Source organism: Oryzias melastigma, linkage group LG17 (assembly GCF_002922805.2).
Source record: "Oryzias melastigma strain HK-1 linkage group LG17, ASM292280v2, whole genome shotgun sequence".
Classification (NCBI taxonomy): Eukaryota; Metazoa; Chordata; class Actinopteri; order Beloniformes; family Adrianichthyidae; genus Oryzias; species Oryzias melastigma.
Genome location: NC_050528.1, coordinates 25,856,720 through 25,876,816, shown reverse-complemented (window position 1 = coordinate 25,876,816; position 20,097 = coordinate 25,856,720). Strand labels below are relative to the sequence as shown.

General features: G+C 38.6%; 1 protein-coding gene across 2 annotated transcripts in view; it reads right to left on the bottom strand.

Annotated features, from left to right (window-relative positions):
* Positions 1-958: 958 nt before the first annotated feature.
* LOC112147440 (TSC22 domain family protein 2) overlaps positions 959-20,097 on the bottom strand; it is a 35,626-nt gene continuing 16,487 nt past the window's right edge. The window contains exons 2-4 of one of the 2 annotated variants that reach the window (XM_024273837.2): positions 16,203-16,277; positions 2,614-2,665; positions 959-2,493 (exon numbers count right to left, since the gene is read on the bottom strand). In XM_024273837.2, coding sequence (XP_024129605.1) covers positions 2,200-2,493; positions 2,614-2,665; positions 16,203-16,277 — 421 coding nt within the window. In that variant the 3' untranslated portion in view covers positions 959-2,199. The remainder of the gene's footprint in view (positions 2,494-2,613; positions 2,666-16,202; positions 16,278-20,097) is intronic. The other variant, XM_024273838.2, reaches the window with a different exon arrangement.

Here is a 20,097-nt window from a genome sequence, read left to right as displayed (position 1 = left end):
AAAAATGACATTTTTTCTTGTTATACTTTGATGAGCCTTCATCCTTTTTGCTACTTACTTCTGCTGTGAACTGGAGCGTAAACATGAAACATGATTGGTTAATGATCCAGTAGAAAAAGTATTTGAAGAATATACAGATCTATATATTTTAGCCACTCCCCTCTGAATAGCGACTAACCATTGTTATGCAGCGTAAATGTACTTTGAAGTCATAAATTAAACTCAGAAAGGATCAAACTAAGTTTTTCCTAGTATTTGTAATCTGTGTATTCTGGAGGAAGTGCAGAGCAAACAAGACCTAATGATGTCAGCAGGAATATAAAAACATGAGTTTATCTTCTAGGGTCACCTCAGTCAGAATTAAACTGAAATAAATTGAATCAATGCTAAGTTAGCAACTCTTGCTTTTAAAATAACTACAAATGTATTATTTTTTAGCATGAGAGGTAGTGGAGGGTTTAAAGAGCCACTTTTGGCTCCAGAGCCTCAGGTTGCAGATCTGTCGGTTCATTCAATTACCAAACTGACTATTCCTAGAGGTCTGTTAGGAACACGTATCCATAGAAAATATTAAATATTTATGAAAACAGGACAATTAATGACTATGACTGTAAACACAAGTGTCCCAATGACAGGGATCTATGTGAAACAAGCATACATGTCAAAAATAAAGTGGATCGGAAAAAAGAACATCTGTAGATTTCTTTTGTATCGGTCTGATATCGATAAACTAAAATTATGGAAATATTGGCCAATACCGATACTAGCACCGATATATCATCCACTGAGCTGGTTAAAAAGTGTTAGAGAAATTAAGCTCAAATCTGGAATTTCATCTTTCTGCCATATTGGTTTAAGGCCTGAATCAGTTAAATTTTCTAAAAATATAATTTATATTCTAAAAAAATACTTTTGTCTATTGAGGGCTAAAAACAAAATCCCAATAAATCAATCAGTCTGGAATCTGAATATTGCTTTTATTTAAATACATTAAAATTTGCAAAGTAACAAAACTATTGGCATATGAAATTCAAACACCATTTAAATGAAAACATGGCTCACTTCATTTTGCTGTGACTAGTGTCAGTAACACTAGGTTATTTTTCGACTTGCAGCTCCACTTCCCTAAACTTACACTGTTCACAGACTATCTTACAATAAGAGTGCTGAATAAAAATGAGGTAAGAAAGTGGTTTGAAGATTACAGAACATGCAGAACATGCGAAACAGCAACAAAATATTTTGTGAAAGGAGGAAAAAAAAAAAAAGGTGCGCATTCAAAATAATTTTTACACAGCTTTTTCATCTTTGGTTGACGTACATTTAAGTATGTTGGATGATTTCACAGCTTTTGAAGACAATAAGAGAGAAAAAAAGAAAAATGCATGGAGGAGAAATACTAATTCACTTTTAAGAGAAGTCAGTTTTCTTACACTGACTTTCACCGGTTTATTTTTAACATCTGATGACAGCCGTCGCCCGAGAAGGCTCTTAATACTTTATAATATACAAAAATGTACATTCAAATCAGGCTTGAGCTATGAATTGACAACTGCAGCATAATATTAGTGTTGAACATTTGTCAGGATGTTTTTGCCTACTTTTTTTTTCACAAAGCCGATAAAACACTGTAAAAGAAAAAAAAAGAGGAAACACGTGCTTAAAAAAAAAAAGAAATTGTTCATGGATGAAAAAAAAAAAAAAACAACCCTGCAATAAATTAAAAAAAAGAAGTGGAAGCTAAAAGACTGATGGGGGGAAAGTAACGGCAGCAGTGTGGCGCTCCAAAAAAGAAAACGACTCCCGAGTTCTTGCTTTACAAACCCCCTGAACCCACGCTCTACTTTACAAAAATATTTAGCTCTGGACATTCGCTCGCACCCCGCCCCCGTTCTCCGCCGGCAGGTTTGGGTCGGACCATGAGGCTGGTTCGGCTCCGGCCTCGACCCCCGCCCGCCGCTGCGTCCCGACGTTTCCTCTGTAGCTCTCGATGATTGCATTTAACACTGGAAAGGCCCGCAGTACAGATACTTCATTCTCACTTTGGAAACACACACACACACCCCTACACACACTGTACTTTGTGGTCAAGCTGGTGGCTAAGAAGACACGGTTTTCTTCTTTTATTTCACATACACTAATCATAATAAGTTGTACAAGAATAAGCTCTTTTTCTTTTGTCGTTTTCTTTGATGCACTTCAAGCGGAGGTGACGTTGGGTTGGCCGGAATCGAGCTGCGGTTGAGGCTGCTGGGGTTTGGGGTGCTGAGGGAGAGGCTGAGGATGGCTGAGCACTTGCTGTAGAGGCGCGGCGCCGGCGCTGGGGGTCGACTGGGTGGCCAGCTGGGACAACTGCTCGCTGTTGGCCAGAGACTTCAGCACAGCGTTCTCCCTCTCCAGCACAGAGTTCCTCTCATACAGTTCCTTGATCTGCTCTTTTAAGACCTCCACCTCCTCCCGCACTGCATACATCAGATGGCTTTTCACCAGGTCCTGGAGAACAGAGGAGGCACAGGAGGGACGGTGTGTTACACAACAAATATTTGTATTCAAATAAACAACTATTATTACAGGTTTTTTGTTAAAAACATCAATTCTTCTAGAAGTACTCACCATTGCCTGTTCAATTTTATTATCAATGGCAACAATGTTGGTTCCAGAGGCACTGCAGAAAAAGAAAACACAATCAGTTTTTTTTTTCAGGTTTTGATGAAAACATAAGTTTTACAACATGCACACCAACAGTATCACATTTGACAGGCTGCGATCTGGACGGACTAAAACACAGCACAAGTTGCCACCTAGATCAGACAGAAAGACAGTCGCCGCCAACTGTGATTTTAGGTCAGGGAAATTTCTAGGATCTGTGTGACGTTGTAAAGGACACCGAGAGTCCTTCTGACAGAGATAGGGGAGAAAGAAACTCCGATAGCTGGAGAACCCTTCATTCCTAAAGCACCAGCACAGCCGTCTGTCCCAGTGAGTGTGCACAGAAGCCACGGTTAGTCCACCACTCAACTGTTAAAATAGTCGACGACTAATTTAATAGTCGATTATTCGTTACTTTATATTATACTGAGATGGAGTGTAGTAAATTGAAAGTTATAATGGTATAATGCTTGCTTTTTGGACTATTTGTTAAGGTTATTTGGACTATTTTGGAGTTTAGCTAATATTTCAGTTACATGCTAGCTGTTTTGGCTAATTTAGAATTTTTTCAGTTTTTTAGGCTATTTTGGAATTTAGCTAATATTTCAGTTACACGCTAGCTGTTTTGGCTAACTTAGGCTTTTTTCAGTTTTTTAAAGTAAAATTTAATTTAACTAATATTTTAGCTGGCTATCTGCTTCAACATTTTCAGATATCAACTTCAGAGTTTTTAGCTATCAATTCCAGCATCTTCAGCTATCAGCATTAGCATCCTCAGCACCCAAATTCAGCTTACAGCATTTACATTAGTATTATCACAGGTAATGGTACATTCTAGTTTTAGTTAGTTTAGAACTAATGATGGTTAAGATTTGTGCTATCCAGTTTGCACATGATCCGATTAGTCGACTAATAGGAAAAAAATAATCTGTGATTAGTCAACGATTAAAATAATCGTTTGGGGCAGCACTATTGCACAGATCGTGGACTGTACAAGAGCAATCGATTGAGCAAGTGTAACATCATCCATAGAAAATGACTTCCAGCTTTGTCGAAATGAAGCCAATTCAATTTTTGCTATATAAAAATTGGTCCCATTTCTATGACAACCAATCTAGCCAATTAGGAGCGAGCTTGTTGGAAGTCCAGGCCCCTTCTACTAAAAGCTGTCTCTCTTTTATTTTATATTTAATGTTTGTTTAACATTAGGTGAGCTATAAAGAACATGTTATTTGCAATATTGACCTGGGAAGTGGAGAAATACAAAAGCACATCACAACAAACAACAATTCACATCAAGAAAAACTATTCAATAAAAATGAGGAGAATCTGTCAAACATTTTTAACTTTCTTTGATTGAAGCATCTAACTTCTTAATAGAAGTCTATGGGACTTTGGCTTCTTGGAGCCAGCAGGCACTTCCTATTTGAGTCAATGGTCCAGATGGACAGAGGGCGTGGGACCTCACCCACTAGTTTGTGTCTCGGGTTCACTTTGACATCCCAAAAATATTACATTCAATGAAACTAAGCAGACGGGAAGCTGTTGGAGCATGCTCAGTAAGATCGTTGTAGAGCTGAGGGTTCAACCTGTCAATCAAATCCAAGAAAGAACAGAAATCTTAGTGGCCCTAGAGTGTCTGCTCTCAGAATGAGTTAGTCCTGTTATGACAGAAGTCAACCAAACGCTTGATGAGCTCAGCGTTAACTTCCCGCCCCCTAAAGATGCAGTAAATCAAATAGGTTGCTGACAACTATTGCCACTAACAAAACTGGTTTTGTGAGCAGGCTTGCATTGATGGGACTTCTTTGTGTGACAAGCCCACTAGTGGTCACCTGTGGAACTGCTCTGGCTTGAGCTGACTTTAGTGATGGCAGAGGAAGCGAAAGTGTTTCCCTTTGGTGTTTAGCTGCTGAAGGTTTATGGAGCAGCTGACATACGTCTGTTTGGACTGACGCACAGCGACTAACAACGCATGTAAGAACTGCACCTTCAATCCCACTGCGCCCAGAAAAACAATAGTTTTGTTCAGCTGTAAAAATGTAAGCCATCTCTTCATCATGTTAACACAACAAAAACAGGACAGCTGATGAGTGAAAGGTGGTACCTCGAGCCACGATACCAGGAACCGAATTCTAGAGCCACTTCCTGTTCCACCTCCAAACATACCAGTCATGTTTTAGTGAGGAAGCAGTTCTCAGTCAACTATAATGGCTAGAAATGATTTAATTTACACATTTTAAGAACCAATTAATTAATTACAGACATTTGAATCACTTAAGATGAGGTGCTGCAAAACAATATATAGTTTATAAATCTGTTAAGCTTGTAAGTAGTTTATTAATATTTCCTTTGTAGATGATAATAAATCTAACTATGTTAATGAACCTTATTCAGCTTTTCGTGCTAGTAAATGTTTTAGTAACACCCTATAAATGATTGTTAATGTGTTAATAAAGCTTGTTAAGGAATCTTTTAGCACTTTTTTTTTTTAATCGTGTCAATCTCTTGCTTCCGTGATGTTTGTTTAAATCTGATAATCCACACTTGGAAGAGCATCATCCCGCTTATAAAATGGTCATTTACGAAAATAAATAAATAAATCAGTTGTGAAGGGAACTTCACCTCTTTATGCTTGTTTTTGCCCATGTAAAGGTAAATATTTGTTTTAAAAAAAAAACAAAATTGTTTAATTCCTCCTGGTGTCTCATTTGTATGGAAGTTTTTTTTAGCTCATAATTCAAAGTTTTATGCATTTTTCAATTGACAATTCAATTTGCAAATTCATCATGCAATTTGAGAATGCATTTTGCAATTTGCAATTCAATATTCAATCAGGCTTGCAAAATGATAATTCATTTTGTAATTTACAATTCAATATGAAAATTTACAATTCAATATCACAATTTTACAAAATAAAATATTGCATAAAAACAAAATCAATTGCATTGTAAATTGTCATGGGTTATTGACGTCATTATTCAAATGACCATGCATTTTACAATTTACAATTCAATATGCAATTTGACCTTTAATTTTGAAATGCATTTTGTAATTTACAATTCAATATTTAAAATTGACATTTCAATACATGGTTTGGTTCAAATTCATTTTAAAGTATCTTTAAATCTATTGCATAGTAAAATCTCACGCTCTGTGTGTTTCAAAACTCAATTCATCATGCAAAACAGCGCCCCCCGCTGTAATGCATTCTCAGTTCAGTTGCGCTTCAGGTGTGCCAATATTCAATCCGCTTTGCATTCTGTCAGACGGGCGGGGCCTTCCACCCCTATATATGCTAAATCCCGCCTCCACTTCCTTTCGACCAATAAAAAAATAGTAAAGAATCAGCTAAGCAATGGGGTTGTTTGTTTTCGGAGGTAACAGAAGAGAATGCTATCTGCTAAAGAGTTAGCTTCTATCTGGATGACTTACACTACAACTGCTGTGTGACAGCTCAAAGAGATTTTGGAGCACAACTTTAGGGCTGCTGTGAACTTTAAGACAGCGGTCCCCAACCCTCGGGCCGCTGACCGGTCCCGGTATCGGTCCGTGGGGCACTTGGTACCGGGTCACAGACAGAAAAAAAACGTGCGGTCGGGCGCGCTAGTTCGATGATTTTAACAAGTCTAAAGGTTTAAACTTAGCCTTTGTGGTTAAATTCCCCTTTCACTGCAAAGTAGATGCTAATCAAACGCTAACTTTAGCCGAGTCTGAACTGTGTAAAGGTTACATAAAGCAAAATAAAACGACACAACCATCGTAAAACGGGTATTTTCTGAATATAATAATAAACGTCAATCCACCGTGTCTTCATCTTTATTATCTGTGTTTGTGAAACATTGGACTGAAGACTGTCGCCACATTTCATTACACAGAGCGGCTCCTGCTGCGTGAGAGGTGATCCGTTTTTGTTGAGGAAGACTCGGTTTTGTCTGTAAACAGCAGATTTTTTCTGTGAAGTCGAAGGTCCCGCTTCAGTTCCTCGCTGGTTCTTTCCTGCCCGAAAGAGAGGTTCTGAATACGTCTTATTGTTTGTTTTTGTTAGATTGGAGCTACGAACTAAGTAGCTAGCCGCTCTCAGTCAAGAGACCAACACGGATGTAGAAACAACGTCTGGGAGTTTTTCAAAATAAAAGTGTAGCTTCTATATGGATACGCTGTGTTGCAGCCCTTAAATACACTTTATAGCACATCTTTAGGACTGATGTAAACGAAAAGGCAGTGGTCCCCAGACCATGATTTGCGGGTCACTTGGTTTCAGCTCTGTTTATTTATTTATTTTTTTAATACTGAAGGAAGTTTTATTTTGAAATACTCCCGGACGTTGCTTCTACATCCGGATAGTCATCCAGATAGAAGCTAACTCTTTAGCAGATAGCATTCTCTTCTGTAACCTCCGACAACAAACAACTCCATTGCTTAGCTGATTCCGAAAGGAAGTGGAGGCGGGATTTAGCATATATAGGGGTGGAAGGCCCCGCCCGTCTGACAGAATGCAAAGCAGTTTGAATAATGACACACTTAAAGCGCAACTGAGAATGCATTACAGCGGGGGGCGCTGTTTTGCATGATGAATTGAGTTTTGAAACACACAGAGCGTGAGATTTTACTATGCAATAGATTTAAAGATACTTTAAAATGAATTTGAACCAAACCATGTATTGAAATGTCATTTTTAAATATTGAATTGTAAATTACAAAATGCATTTCAAAATTAAAGGTCAAATTGCATATTGAATTGTAAATTGTAAAATGCATAGTCATTTGAATTATGACGTCAAAAACCCATGACAATATAGAATGCAATTGATTTTGTTTATATTCAATATTTTATTTTAAAAATTATAATATTAAATTGTAAATTGCAAAATGAATTGTCATATCAAAAGCCTAATCTGAATATTGAATTGTCAATAAAAAAAATGCATTTCAAAATGAAATGTCAAACTGCATATTGAATTATAAATTACAAAATGCATTGTCATTTGAATAATGACGTCAAAAACCCATGACAATTTACAATGCAATTGATTTTGTTTTTATGCAATATTTTATTTTGTAAAATTGTGATATTGAATTGTAAATTTTCATATTGAATTGTAAATTACAACATGAATTATCATTTTTCAAGCCTGATTGAATATTGAATTGCAAATTGCAAAATGCATTCTCAAATTGCATGATGAATTTGCAAATTGAATTTTCAATTGAAAAATGCATAAAACTTTGAATTATGAGCTAAAAAAACTTCCATACATTTCCTCCTCCTCCTTACATTATTTTATTTCTTTCCTCCTGCATCCCAGTCTTCAAAATGATCAGATAAAAAGGAAACTATAAAATCCCTCACGTCTTCTCAACTGTCGTGCTGTTGTAATAAACTGTAGAATAAGGTATGTATTATGTGAAAAGTGCTCCTACTGTATTTTGATGTGGTAAATTTAAGTACTTCTGTGTTCTTTTGATTTGTTTTTATTTTTCTTAACTGTTTGAAATTGAAAAAAATCCACCTAGTGGTGTAAAAGTAAAGGCAGAAAGTCTGTTGTAATTGTAAAAAAAATAAAGCCATGTTTTAGTGGCATTTACTGTACCACAATGTCACAAATTTAAATGAAAATATATCAAACTGAGGCTTAATACAGCAAATATTGGGTTAAAAATATTTGCAATTAAAATAGATTAATCTACAGGTCACAATTCATTAATCATCGCAGAAAAAAATAAACGCATGACAGCACTAACAAAAGATAAAAAAAAACACACAGAAGAACCCAGCAAACAAGCAGTTCATTCTACAAAAATACAATACGTTGATACACATCCCATCTCCTTTTCCATGTAAAACTGAGTTGATGATTATGATAAAAATGGTTTTAACCATATTTTTTCAAATATAAAGTATCTAAGAGATAGATTACATCCATCTTCTCGACCGCTTTGTCCCTTTCGGGGTCGCGGGGGTGCCGGAGCCTATCCCGGCTACTGAAGGGCGAAGGCGGGGTACACCCTGGACAGGTCGCCAGTCCGTCGCAGGGCCTCAATCACACACCCATTCACACCTAGGGACAATTTAGAGTCACCAATTAACCTATGAAGCATGTTTTTGGACGGTGGGAGGAAGCCGGAGTCCCCGGTGAAAACCCACGCATGCACGGGGAGAACATGCAAACTCCACACAGAAAGGTCCCAGCCGGGATTCGAACCGGGGCCTTCTCACTGTGAGGCGAGAGCGCTAACCACTTGCGCCACCGTGCAGCCTAATGAAATTATGGCGATTAGTTTGTTTCCATCCATCCATCTTCTTGGCCGCTTCTTCCCTTTCGGGGTCGCGGGGTGCCGGAGCCTATCCCGGCCACTGATGGGCGAAGGCGGGGTACACCCTGGACAGGTCGCCAGTCTGTCGCAGGGCCTCAATCACACACCCATCCACTCTCACATTCACACCTAGGGACAATTTAGAGTCACCAATTAACCTATGAAGCATGTTTTTGGACGGTGGGAGGAAGCCGGAGTCCCCGGTGAAAACCCACGCATGCACGGGGAGAACATGCAAACTCCACACAGAAAGGTCCCAGCCGGGAGTCGAACCGGGGCCTTCTCGCTGTGAGGCGAGAGCGCTAACCACTGCGCCACCGTGCAGCCTAGAGATAGATTACATTTAAACATAAATGGTTTTCTCCAGTAGAGGGCCACGATAATCTTCCATAGCAACTATGAGTGTGGAAAAATCACGATCCATTTCAAAAACCTCGTCTCTGACAGTTCAGCTCCCAAGTTTCAGTATGTAAATAAGAAAGTACATTCTTGCCTAAAACAGAACCAGCTCAAAAATGAAGAGCAGCATCCTCAGCCCCACCATGTAGAGGGAAGCTGCCTCCTGGGGGCAAGATTATCTGTTCCTCCAAAACATCCAACTAGTGAGCAAGAGGCAGACGGAAGCTCTCCGTTGATTGTTATCAGCTGGTGGAGGAGGAATGTTCCCCATACCTCTGCTGCAATCAAACCCCGTCACTCACAGCCCGCTCTTTCATCTCCCTCAGACCTGATGACGTCCAATGTTATCTCCACGCCATCAAGCCACGAAGAAACGGGGATGTGTCGAACAAGGCACACACGGCGGCGACACGCCCACGGCTTTAAGAAGAAGAAAATGAGCAGGAATGTACGTTGGAGCAGTCGTCTTGCTCATTAGTATTCCTTTCCTTCCCGCACATTATGTGACAGCCCCCTGACGGGTGGTTTCATAACCCAAAAGTTAGAAGAAAAAAAAAAGTGCACAAATGTGCATTTCATTTAAATGAGGCGTCACCTCTTGAAATTTTTTAACAGGCCTGTAACCAGAGGAATCTCAGTCTATAAAACACAGAGCATGAATGGACCTTCAGTTACACGTTTGCTGGGTTACCGAAAACAAAAGCACGGTCTATTACAACACTTCCCCAAATAAACACCATTTGGTTCTTAACGCAGCAGATCCTTTTTTATATACAATACCAAGCATTGAAACTTTTCGACTCGAAATTAAAGCATAAAACTTTGTAATTAAGAGTCCGGAATCCCTTTAACTACAACTGGAGGTGTATTTTACTACTTTTTATTTACTCCACTCAGTATATATATATATTTTTTCTTATTCAGCTTGTAGTGAGTTTTAAATAGAGGAATTTGGTGCCTGGAAACTGGCAAACAATTAACTATTTCAACACTTTTGAGGAAAACAATGTATTAAAAATTAAAGTCCATGTAGAGGTTTAAAAAAAAAAAAAAAAGTGTAAAAATTGCTTCTTTAATAATGTATTTTTGCCCTTTGCTGTTTTGTGCACAGAATCATCTCATTTTGTCCGCTTACATATTCATAAAAACAAATGTTGAGGCTGAATGTTTCATCATATGGCAGACAAAGCCAATGCAGAAGTTGTTACATCCGCAGAACAGTTTGAAACTAAATGGGATACAAAGGGAACTTTTATTTTGAAATGGTCAGAATAATAAAATAATTAATAAAAAGATAAAGTAAAAATTTCTAATTGATAAAGGAAAAGTTAATAATTAAAAAAATGTATTTAAATTATCTTTGGGCACAGTCCAAATTCTCTTTAAAGTCTTTAAAACTATTGTATTAAAAAAAAAAAAAAAGTTGAACACAGCGCCTTGCACATAGTGTCAGTATAACAAATAAATGAATAAATAAAGAACAGGCAAAATAAATATTACCATCAACTTGTAATGAACACCAAGGAGAAAGAATATGTATTTCTAAATCAAAACAGCTCAAAAGAAAAAAAAGGGACGTTAAAAAATGACAAAAACAAGGCTGTCACTTTTCGCATCGTTGTCGATTGTATTTTAAATTCACCAGTTCAGTTTGTTTCCAATTTTCTGTCCAAAATCTAATCTGCTTAATTAAAAAAACTTGAGTTTAATATAACAGATGTTTGAAACTTAGGGTGTATTCAGACTGGGAAAATGATTTGTTCCAGATTGAGTCCTAAACCTAGTGTTTGGTCTGTATTCAGACTGGGATTGACCAGATATTTCTGTTCTGGACTGAAGCTTATAAACAAAACCATGTGACTAAAGATCTCTTCAGTCATTGGCCAACAGTTACGGGGAGAGGTTAGAACAAAAAGAGAAAAAGGAGATGCTACACGCTGCAAATACTTGTTAAGATTGTTCACTTATTCAAACTTTTTATTGCGCTGATCAATTTTGAACGTCTGTCTGAAGGTCAGCGTCAACACTTTTTGTTGCTGCTTTGGTACAGCAGAGGAATGCTGCAAGACTGGGGACACTATGGCTACGAGGTACGCTGATAAGTGTGAGACATTGTGAGAAGCAATGTGTAGTTGTCTACATTCATCTGACCACATTTTAATTGCTGCTCCTCGTTTGTCTGCTAATGACCGGCTACGGTGGCTGTTTTGGTCCAGTTGTTCCGGTCCCAGCATACACTGTACAGACTGAGGAATCTCAGAAGTTCAGTTCTATTGGAAACGACACGAGGCTGCCTTGAAAGATGGGTCCGAGAGCAGTTCCTGGGCTTTGACCAGGGTCCACTTGAATGTATTCAGACTGAAACTTTGTTCCGGATTATCTGGAGAAACGAACTCTGGTTCACTTTAAGATGACCAAATGTGTCCAGTCAGAATACACCCTTAGAAAAGGTACAAATGTCATCATTAAAATTGTGAATTCTTACATGAAGTAGAATTTTGCTTGAAAATCAAGATATTGCTTTGAAGAAAAGCTGGTCTATTGATTAGAGGAATCAATGTTTCAGTGAAGACGTATAGAGGATTTTTACACCATACTCAAGTTTCAGATTCATTTTTAAACGTGCAGAAGCACCAAATGAGTTGGTTATAGTGAAAATGAATTGGCTTCTCAGTTTAATTTGTAAATTAAAAAATTATTTCAATGTAAATTAGAATTTACTGTAGTCAGTAAAAAGTTTGACGTTTCTGTCAACAAATTTAAAACATGTTGGTTTTTATCATGTTTTTGGTTAAAGTTTTGCTTAAATATTTACTGTTTTTAGATAACATCTTCAAGAAATCATCTTCCACTGATTGATCAATCAAGCTCACGGCTGTTTTTGCTAAAGTTTTCTCCTCTCACAGAAACTCATTTCGACATTTGAGGGAGCTTAAAGAGTTTGGTGTGTAAATCTAATCCAAAACAATTTCCCAGAACAACCCATCAAAAATTTATGAGGTCTAGGAAAAAAACAAGAAATCTGCTGCAGATGAATATTTTTGCCAACTTCTTCATAACCCATAGTTTCATCTTCCCAAAACACACACTTGATGGACGCTGCGCTGTTGGTAAGACGTATAAATGATCTCATTGTTGTTGAAAGTAGTGAAGCTTTTTCTTTGGAGGCTTTCCTCCATCTGGTTTTATTGCTCAAATCACATCAGGGAATAAACCAGGAGAAAAGAAATCAAAACAGTCGTGGATGCTGTCAGTGGGACATGTGACAAGGCAGCAGAGAATCCGTAACTAAGGAGACTGGAAAACATGAGGAACACAATAACACGAGTCAGCTAGATTTTTTTTACTTCGGCTCGGGCGACACGCAGATGATGAATTGCTGCTCTGGTTCCTCGGCAAGAAACAAACTGTTCAGTCAGGATGGCTGAGCAAACATGCAAAATTTTAGCTGTAAATATAGTATTTACATTGAAGCGAGCTGGACTGACAAGTCGGCACTATTCGATACTCAAAGCAGAACATCCAAGAACAACGGGCACCGGTGAGGAGAAAAAAGACTTTGGAATCTGCACAAGTTTGAGGCGTTGGGGGAGCTCTGCTGAGACACGAAAACTTGTTTGGGCTTCGAGACTAAATGAGTTAAATCAGCTGACATCCAGCCCAACGCCGCTGAACCCACTGTAAAGCCTCATCTGTATTTTGGGGATTACAAAAACAATCCAAGTGCTGTGTGTCAAGCCTCAGAGGCACACAGGCAGGGCTGAACTCAAACAGAATGCTAACGAGGGCTTGGTGATTACGCAACCCGCTCTTCTGTAAACTTCACCTTTTACATCAACAGCAGCACCATTTAGCAGGTTGTGTGTATGTGGAGCTGACTGTAAAAACTGTAAAGTTGAAATGTCAACACTGAGCAAGTCCAAATATACACTTTCCTGAAGTCTGTGACGGCAGAACCATCAGGGCCATGACGTATCCATGCATGGGACAGCTCAAAATACTTTGGCTTTTGGTGGAGGTACTGGCATATCTGAGATATTAACACAACATAGGTTGTTGCATCACTTGTAAGACGTTCGAAGCTTTGCAGACGATCAAAATAAGATGGAACATGGATGAAGATTTTAGGTTAAAAAAAAAAAAAAAAGAGATAAAAGACTTGCTTCAAAAATAAAAAATTGTCTGACTTCCTTGGAAAAAGGTGGGGCACACCCTGGACAGGTCACCAGTACGTCACAGGGCAGCACACACTACATCTAGGCATAATTTTGATTCATGAAACATGTTCTTGGACTCTGGGAGGAAACCAGAGTACCTGAAGAAAACCCACACAGGAACGGAGAGAACACGCAAACCAGGGCTTTCTTGTTTTGAGGTGCTAACCATAACACCACCATGCAACCCTCCTTCAAAATTAATCAGGAAAACCAAAGTGAACAGTCATGCGATTCTGAGAGAAACAAGAAAACTATTTGAGTGACCAGTGTGGAAACAAAAACTCCAACTCAACTAGGATTCTACTTTCACAGCCTCTTCTGGAAGTTGTGGTTCCCTCAGAAAGAACCACAAAAAACTCCTAAATATTAAAGGTCAAAGCCATGAGCTCGCAAACAAATCCAAAGCTGCTAGAATTCACAGCAGCAACTCAATTTAAAAATGGGCTTCCATGAATGATGAACTTTAAAATTTAATTGCATCTAAATCAATGAGGAAAAAGTTGCAAAAGGACTAAAAACTGTGTCAGATGTTTGTTTCTCTAAAAGCAGTTTCATTTCCAGTCACTCTCATAAGGTTTTTATGTGCTTCGCTTCTTATTCCTGCATGTGGTAAATGTTTTGAAGAAAAACATGAAAAGATTTGTACCTTTTTTTTGGAATGCAAATGATAACAGTTTTACCAAAGAGAACTCTACACCGCAGAAAGTCACCAAGCGTGGTTCGATTGATTGACCATTGAGCTTGACTTGTGAATCGAATTGGATCAACACCTAAGCCAAAATCCACAGCCCTATAAAAGAAATAACCAAAATTATTGAATCTTACTTATGATCATCTTTTGATCTATTGTAAAAGTATTCGCAGGGATCTTTCAATTATGATTATGTCCTTTTCAGCCCAAATCAAAACACTTGTCTTGTGTTCAAGGACCAGCAGGAGTTCATCAGAAAGTCCCCCACAACTCCCAACAAAAATGGAGAGCAGCATCTCTCATTCATCATTAAAAACTCGCAGTAGACTATAAAGCCTCATTTCCACTGAGCAGTCCGGTACAGAATGGTCCAGTTGGATCCGGTATGTTGAGTGTTTCTATTGTTAAATGGCCCATTAAACAGTACTGAACTCTACCTCATGAGAGTCGCTGTTGACACCCGTTGATTGGCAGAAAGTGATGACATTAGAAAGCTCCAGAATAATGCTAACCTAGCATTTCCATTTTCCTCTTTACGGCGGTATTCTTCTTAGCCACCCGCAATCTTCTTTCAAACAACATTAAATTCCTGTCATACACGATTTACAAAAAGTAAAGCAAGAAAAAGGCGAGTGCTGGATGACCTCCTTTGTTGTTGCTTTTTGTACGACAATGACCCGCTAGCAGTCTATACCACACATGCACCGTAAAAACAAACTGCTCAGTGGAAGCAAGGCTTAATTTAGTGGAAACGCTGACCAGAATTAACTAGTCCGTCCTGTACCGGACTCCGAAGTGGAAACAATGCTTAGGTTGCACTTTTGGAAAAAATGTATTTGACAAAATATGGGACCAAGAACAGGCATTTCATGCACACTTCAATACAATAACATAGTGACGCTTATTTTGCTTCATTAAACACAGAAGGAATTAAATAAGCGTCTAGTATATTAGTGGACATATGAACAATTATTAAGATTACCCTAGCATAACGAACTTGCTAACAAGTCAAATAAACTCTTTATATCGTTTTAAATCACAAAATCTGATGAATTTTTCTCCTCTCCGTCACTTCTGAAGAACTCCGCCAAGACCAGGGTAAAACAGAGCGATGCTTCTTCTCCTGCATTGCTATCACTAGGAAATACTGATACACCTACAGCGCCCTCTAGCAGTTGTTGTTATTGTTTTTTTCAAAATCACATACAAGTTGCACCTGAATATAAGTGCACCCTCTGCTAAACTATGTAAAAACCACCACTTATACAACTAGAAATGCAGTACTTGTTTCTAATTTTGTCAAGTGCGTACATCCACGGTTTGCTCAACTCTGTTTTCATGTTTCCCTACTGAAAGAAGGCAAGTGTTAGAAGAATCAAAAGGGAAAAAAGTCCAAACATTATCAAACAACACACAGGCAGAAAACAAGACAGAGTTTACAGTGACACAGACAATACATGACTGTCACTGACAACACCAGGGGGAGAGTCACAGAGACAGAGGGTTTTTCTCAGACTTCCAGTGGGCCGTCCTGCGCTGGCTGTGCGTGCGGCTTTGCTTCCAAACTCAATCCATGCACGTGTGGAAAGCAAAGCTCACTGCTGCTGATCATCACTGCACACACAATGCTCCTTTTCACACAGCCTGTTCAAAGCAGGACTGATGTGCCGTCCTGCTGAAGCGGGATCGCGGAGGAGTCGAATGACGAGCCTCCAAGTTGACGGGTGAGGTAGTTACAGATTTGCAGGCACATGAATGATTCGGTTGAATCAGCTCTGTTTTCACCTGCATGATTTATCATAAAAGATAAGAGACGAGCTGCTTTTGGTTGTCTTTCGGAACCCAATTGTGGTGTTACTGCTGTGTGAAAAGTCTATAGGAACAGTCTTTGCAGGCCTGCCCAGTCCAAATCCAGCAGAGTACAGTACCTATCGCTGTGAGCCTTTGAGTCTCTTAACCGGCTTCCAGGTTGGAAGGCCTGGTAGAAAGCTGTGGAGGGGTTCCTGTGTCAACCACATCCAAGGAAAAGAGAAGAGACAGACAGTGAAAAGATGAAAGATTCAAGCCTTTAGAGGACCTGCTTTCTTCTTTGGAGCTGATAAATTACTTCAAGTTAAAACACAACTGAAGATGTACGTTCTGTCATATTGTAGAACACAAACAATGAAATGCAAAAGTAACAGGCTTTTGTGTGCAAAGTTGGGCAATTCCTTTTGATTAAACAGCTCTCTCTGGTCCGACATACACAGGTGAGAGACCAGATTAAACAAACAGAGGTTGTGATTTACTGATAGTAAACAAAAAGTTAGCTCCACCTTAAATGCTCTACCCGACTCTGCAGGTACACGGTCTTCTCACCTTTTTATGGTCTTTTATCAGTTTTGAAATGGTTTGTAGCACATTCAAATTTCAAGTCTATTTTGTTTCTCACAAAATCTACCTATGACTAATTTCAGATAAAGCTCAACTTTGACATATTGAAATATTCAAGAAAAAAAAAGCAACAAAAAAAAAAACAGGTGTCGGGTTGTCTTTGGAACTCTGAAGACAATGGTCTGGCCATTCTCCTTTGACATCTGGCATTAAAAAGACAATTCCACCCACACAATTGCCCCTCGTTAGATATTTACTTTTTCCTGACCATTCTCAGTAAACCCTTGAGATGGTTGTGCATGAAAATCCCAGTAGATCAGCAGTTTCTTAAACACTCAGACCTGCCCCTCTGGTACCAATAACCATACCACATTTAAAATCACTTCGGTCACCTTTTTTCTCATTCTTATGCTTGGTTTGAACTGCAGCAGATCATCTTGACCATGTCTAAATGCATCGAGTGCTGCCATCTAATTGGCGGATTAAAAATTTGCTTAGTTGGACAGGTGGGCCTAACAAAGTGGTCAGTGAGTGTACATTTTTTAATTCATTTATTTAAGGCTCTTATACTATATGTCGCTGTTTACATAAAAAAAAAACAAATCAGACAGGATAGAAACCATATTTGAACTGCTCTTTAAGCTTTTGTTTGAGATGCACTGCAAAAAAAATCTTTAAAGTCCCCCTATGACAATTTAAAAAAAAAAGCATTCTCATTAGTGTTTTAATTGTGATTATGAAGTTTTTAACCACAACCTAAATGTCTTAAAAAGCCATTTTTTCATGTTGATCTGAGGCCTTCTTTTGCAAATTCTCCTCTGAGGGGATGTGGCTTTTGGAGTGGAGTGGACCTGCTCCATCACAGGTACACACACACACCCTCTCCCGTCTGATTATGATAGCTGTGTCTCGCTAGCTGCTACAGCAGTATCTTTTTGAGCATGGATGTTAGCTTGGACGAGGAACTGAGGAGCTTCCTGGATTTAAAATCCGCTGCCGTGGCGTTCGCATGTCCGTGGTCACATCAAGAAGCTCCGTGGAGTCTAGTCTAGCGCTCTCGGGACGTAAGCAAGGGTTATGAATTCAAACAGAGTTTTTCTGCGACAGTTTGATTGACAGCGATTTAAAAGGAGAAATACTTGGAAATACAAAAACTGAATGATTTCTTATTACATTTGCTCTCTTTGATAAGAAAAATGGCACACATACATGTTCAAAATAAAAAAAAAAACTTGATTTTCATCAGAGAGGGACTTTAAAACGGTATCTGGTTTTCTGGGTTTGAATGAGCCCTTCATCTCTTCTCTGCAAGGTGCTTCTCTCAATGCATCTGGAGACAAATATTACACAGCAAAAGTGTATTCAGATGGATATGACCAATTTAAATCAACTTTTGTCCAAGCAACTGAAGTAGGCATCGTCGTTAAAAAACAAAAACAGGGTGATGGAATTGTTCTCCTCCTTGGTGATTTGCCCCAAACCAGACAAAATTAGATAATTGCAGCTAAACTCAAAGCAGCAGTTACTTGGGATTTATCCATAATAAATAAATCTCCAACATGCATTCTTTATTAGAACTGAAACTGAATATTGTGTACAACTTTTTTTCTTGAAAGATTTTATTACATTTTTAGACTATTCTAAATTTTATTTAGAAAAAAACAATTGAGAAGTTTTTAAATATATTTTTTCTGAAAAGGTTCTAAAATATAAACTAATTACCATCATTAGCTTCCAATGCAAAAACAAATGCATGATGTGCAGAAACTTTTTTAAATCCAGGTAGTGTGATGTGAAAAGAAAATCTCTTCCCAACATTTTTTCTCCCCAAATACAACAAAAAATATTATTCCCATTTAAACAATGTATGCTTTGTTCCCTTTAAAAATGGTGCCACAAAGATTTAAATACCGTAGTCCTCTTGAACAGGAAAAAATGTACAAGTAAACATTCAGTCTTGCTTTATATGTAGAAACAGCTTGCAAAATGCATTCTTTTTAGCTGGTAGTGGCAGAAGTCACAAAAACGAATGCTGACTTGCAGAAGAAGTGCTCGTTTAAGCAGCAAGTTCCCTTTAAGGGCCCCCTCCCTCAGGCCATGTAACTGCAGTACACTGCTCACCAGTCATACAAGCACAGCTAGCAAAAACCAAAACAAAAAATTAAAAACTAAAGAGCGCAGTCCACTGGTGTCATATTTAACTGTTGAAAAACAAGTGTAAATTTGTGTTTTCATTGAATAAAAACATTTAAAGTAAAAATGTTTTTATTTTATTTCACAATCTTTTTTTTTTAAATAATTTCCTTCAACTGTTGCCAAGAGGTCCGATGAGCAGCAACAATTAAGAAGTTTAGGATAAACTCCTGCATTAGCCAGAAGGACACTGTGTTCTAAGGTTAGGGATGTATGTTGGAGGCGGGAAAGGAAACCCCGCCTTTGACAACCCCCCCACACACACACACACTGACACACACTCGATTTACAGCATGTGTGTGAATATTACAGCAGCCAAAGCTGCTTTCCTAGAAATCTCTGGCACAAACTGCCTTTGTCACATTACCTCATGACTAAACACTCTCACTCGCTCCTCTGGCTCTGCTTAATATTACTTTGTGGGCATCTGTACAAAAATATTGCAGACACACACCTCCACAGAAAGTCTCTCTTCCTCTCAGCTGAAAGCTCCGCATTAGCCAGCCATGAGCTGAAATCAACAAAAATCAGATGACTAGGAGTGTTTGCGAGGTAAGCACCGGACTCATCCTTCCCTGTTTTCATGCAGCAAACGCTTGCCTCTCAATGGCTTCTTTTATAAGTCCAAAAACGCAACATGTCAATATCTATCCATGAAAGCCCCTCTTTGTCTTCTCCATAGACCTAAAGTACAGGATCGAGGAGGGAGCACATAATCTGGCAGTTATGTGCGGCAAAAGAAAAATCTCTTTTATTTCTCCTTAAGCCTTTGGCTCAAGGCGCAGACGCCAAGCTGAAAAAACAATGGCTTCGCTCGGTCAAGCCTAACCAGATACGACCCCGGAGCAAATGTATGACCTGGCAGCGGACAAAAATAACCTTCTGGCACATTTTTACTGCTCGATGTCATCCATCTGGTAAAAGCATGACACAGCCCTGTTCCACTCCCTTCGTTTTGTCAAACCACCAGTTGAGTCACAGATGAGCCCCAACAAGCTGATTACAAAGAAAACTAAACAGAGGTTTAGTGGAGAGCAAAGTCTGCAAAGCAGTTAAGAGCTCAAACTAGGAGGAAAGGAAATACTCAAGCACAAGAATAAGAAACACAAACCTTAAAAATACAAGATTGGAGGCAAAAAATACATATATAAACCTACAAAGAGATGGCTCACAAGGCTTAGTTGTGACTTTGTTATTACTCCAAACCCCCACTTTTTGCTGTAACACAGCTTTTTATTGTATTTGGATACACCCAAG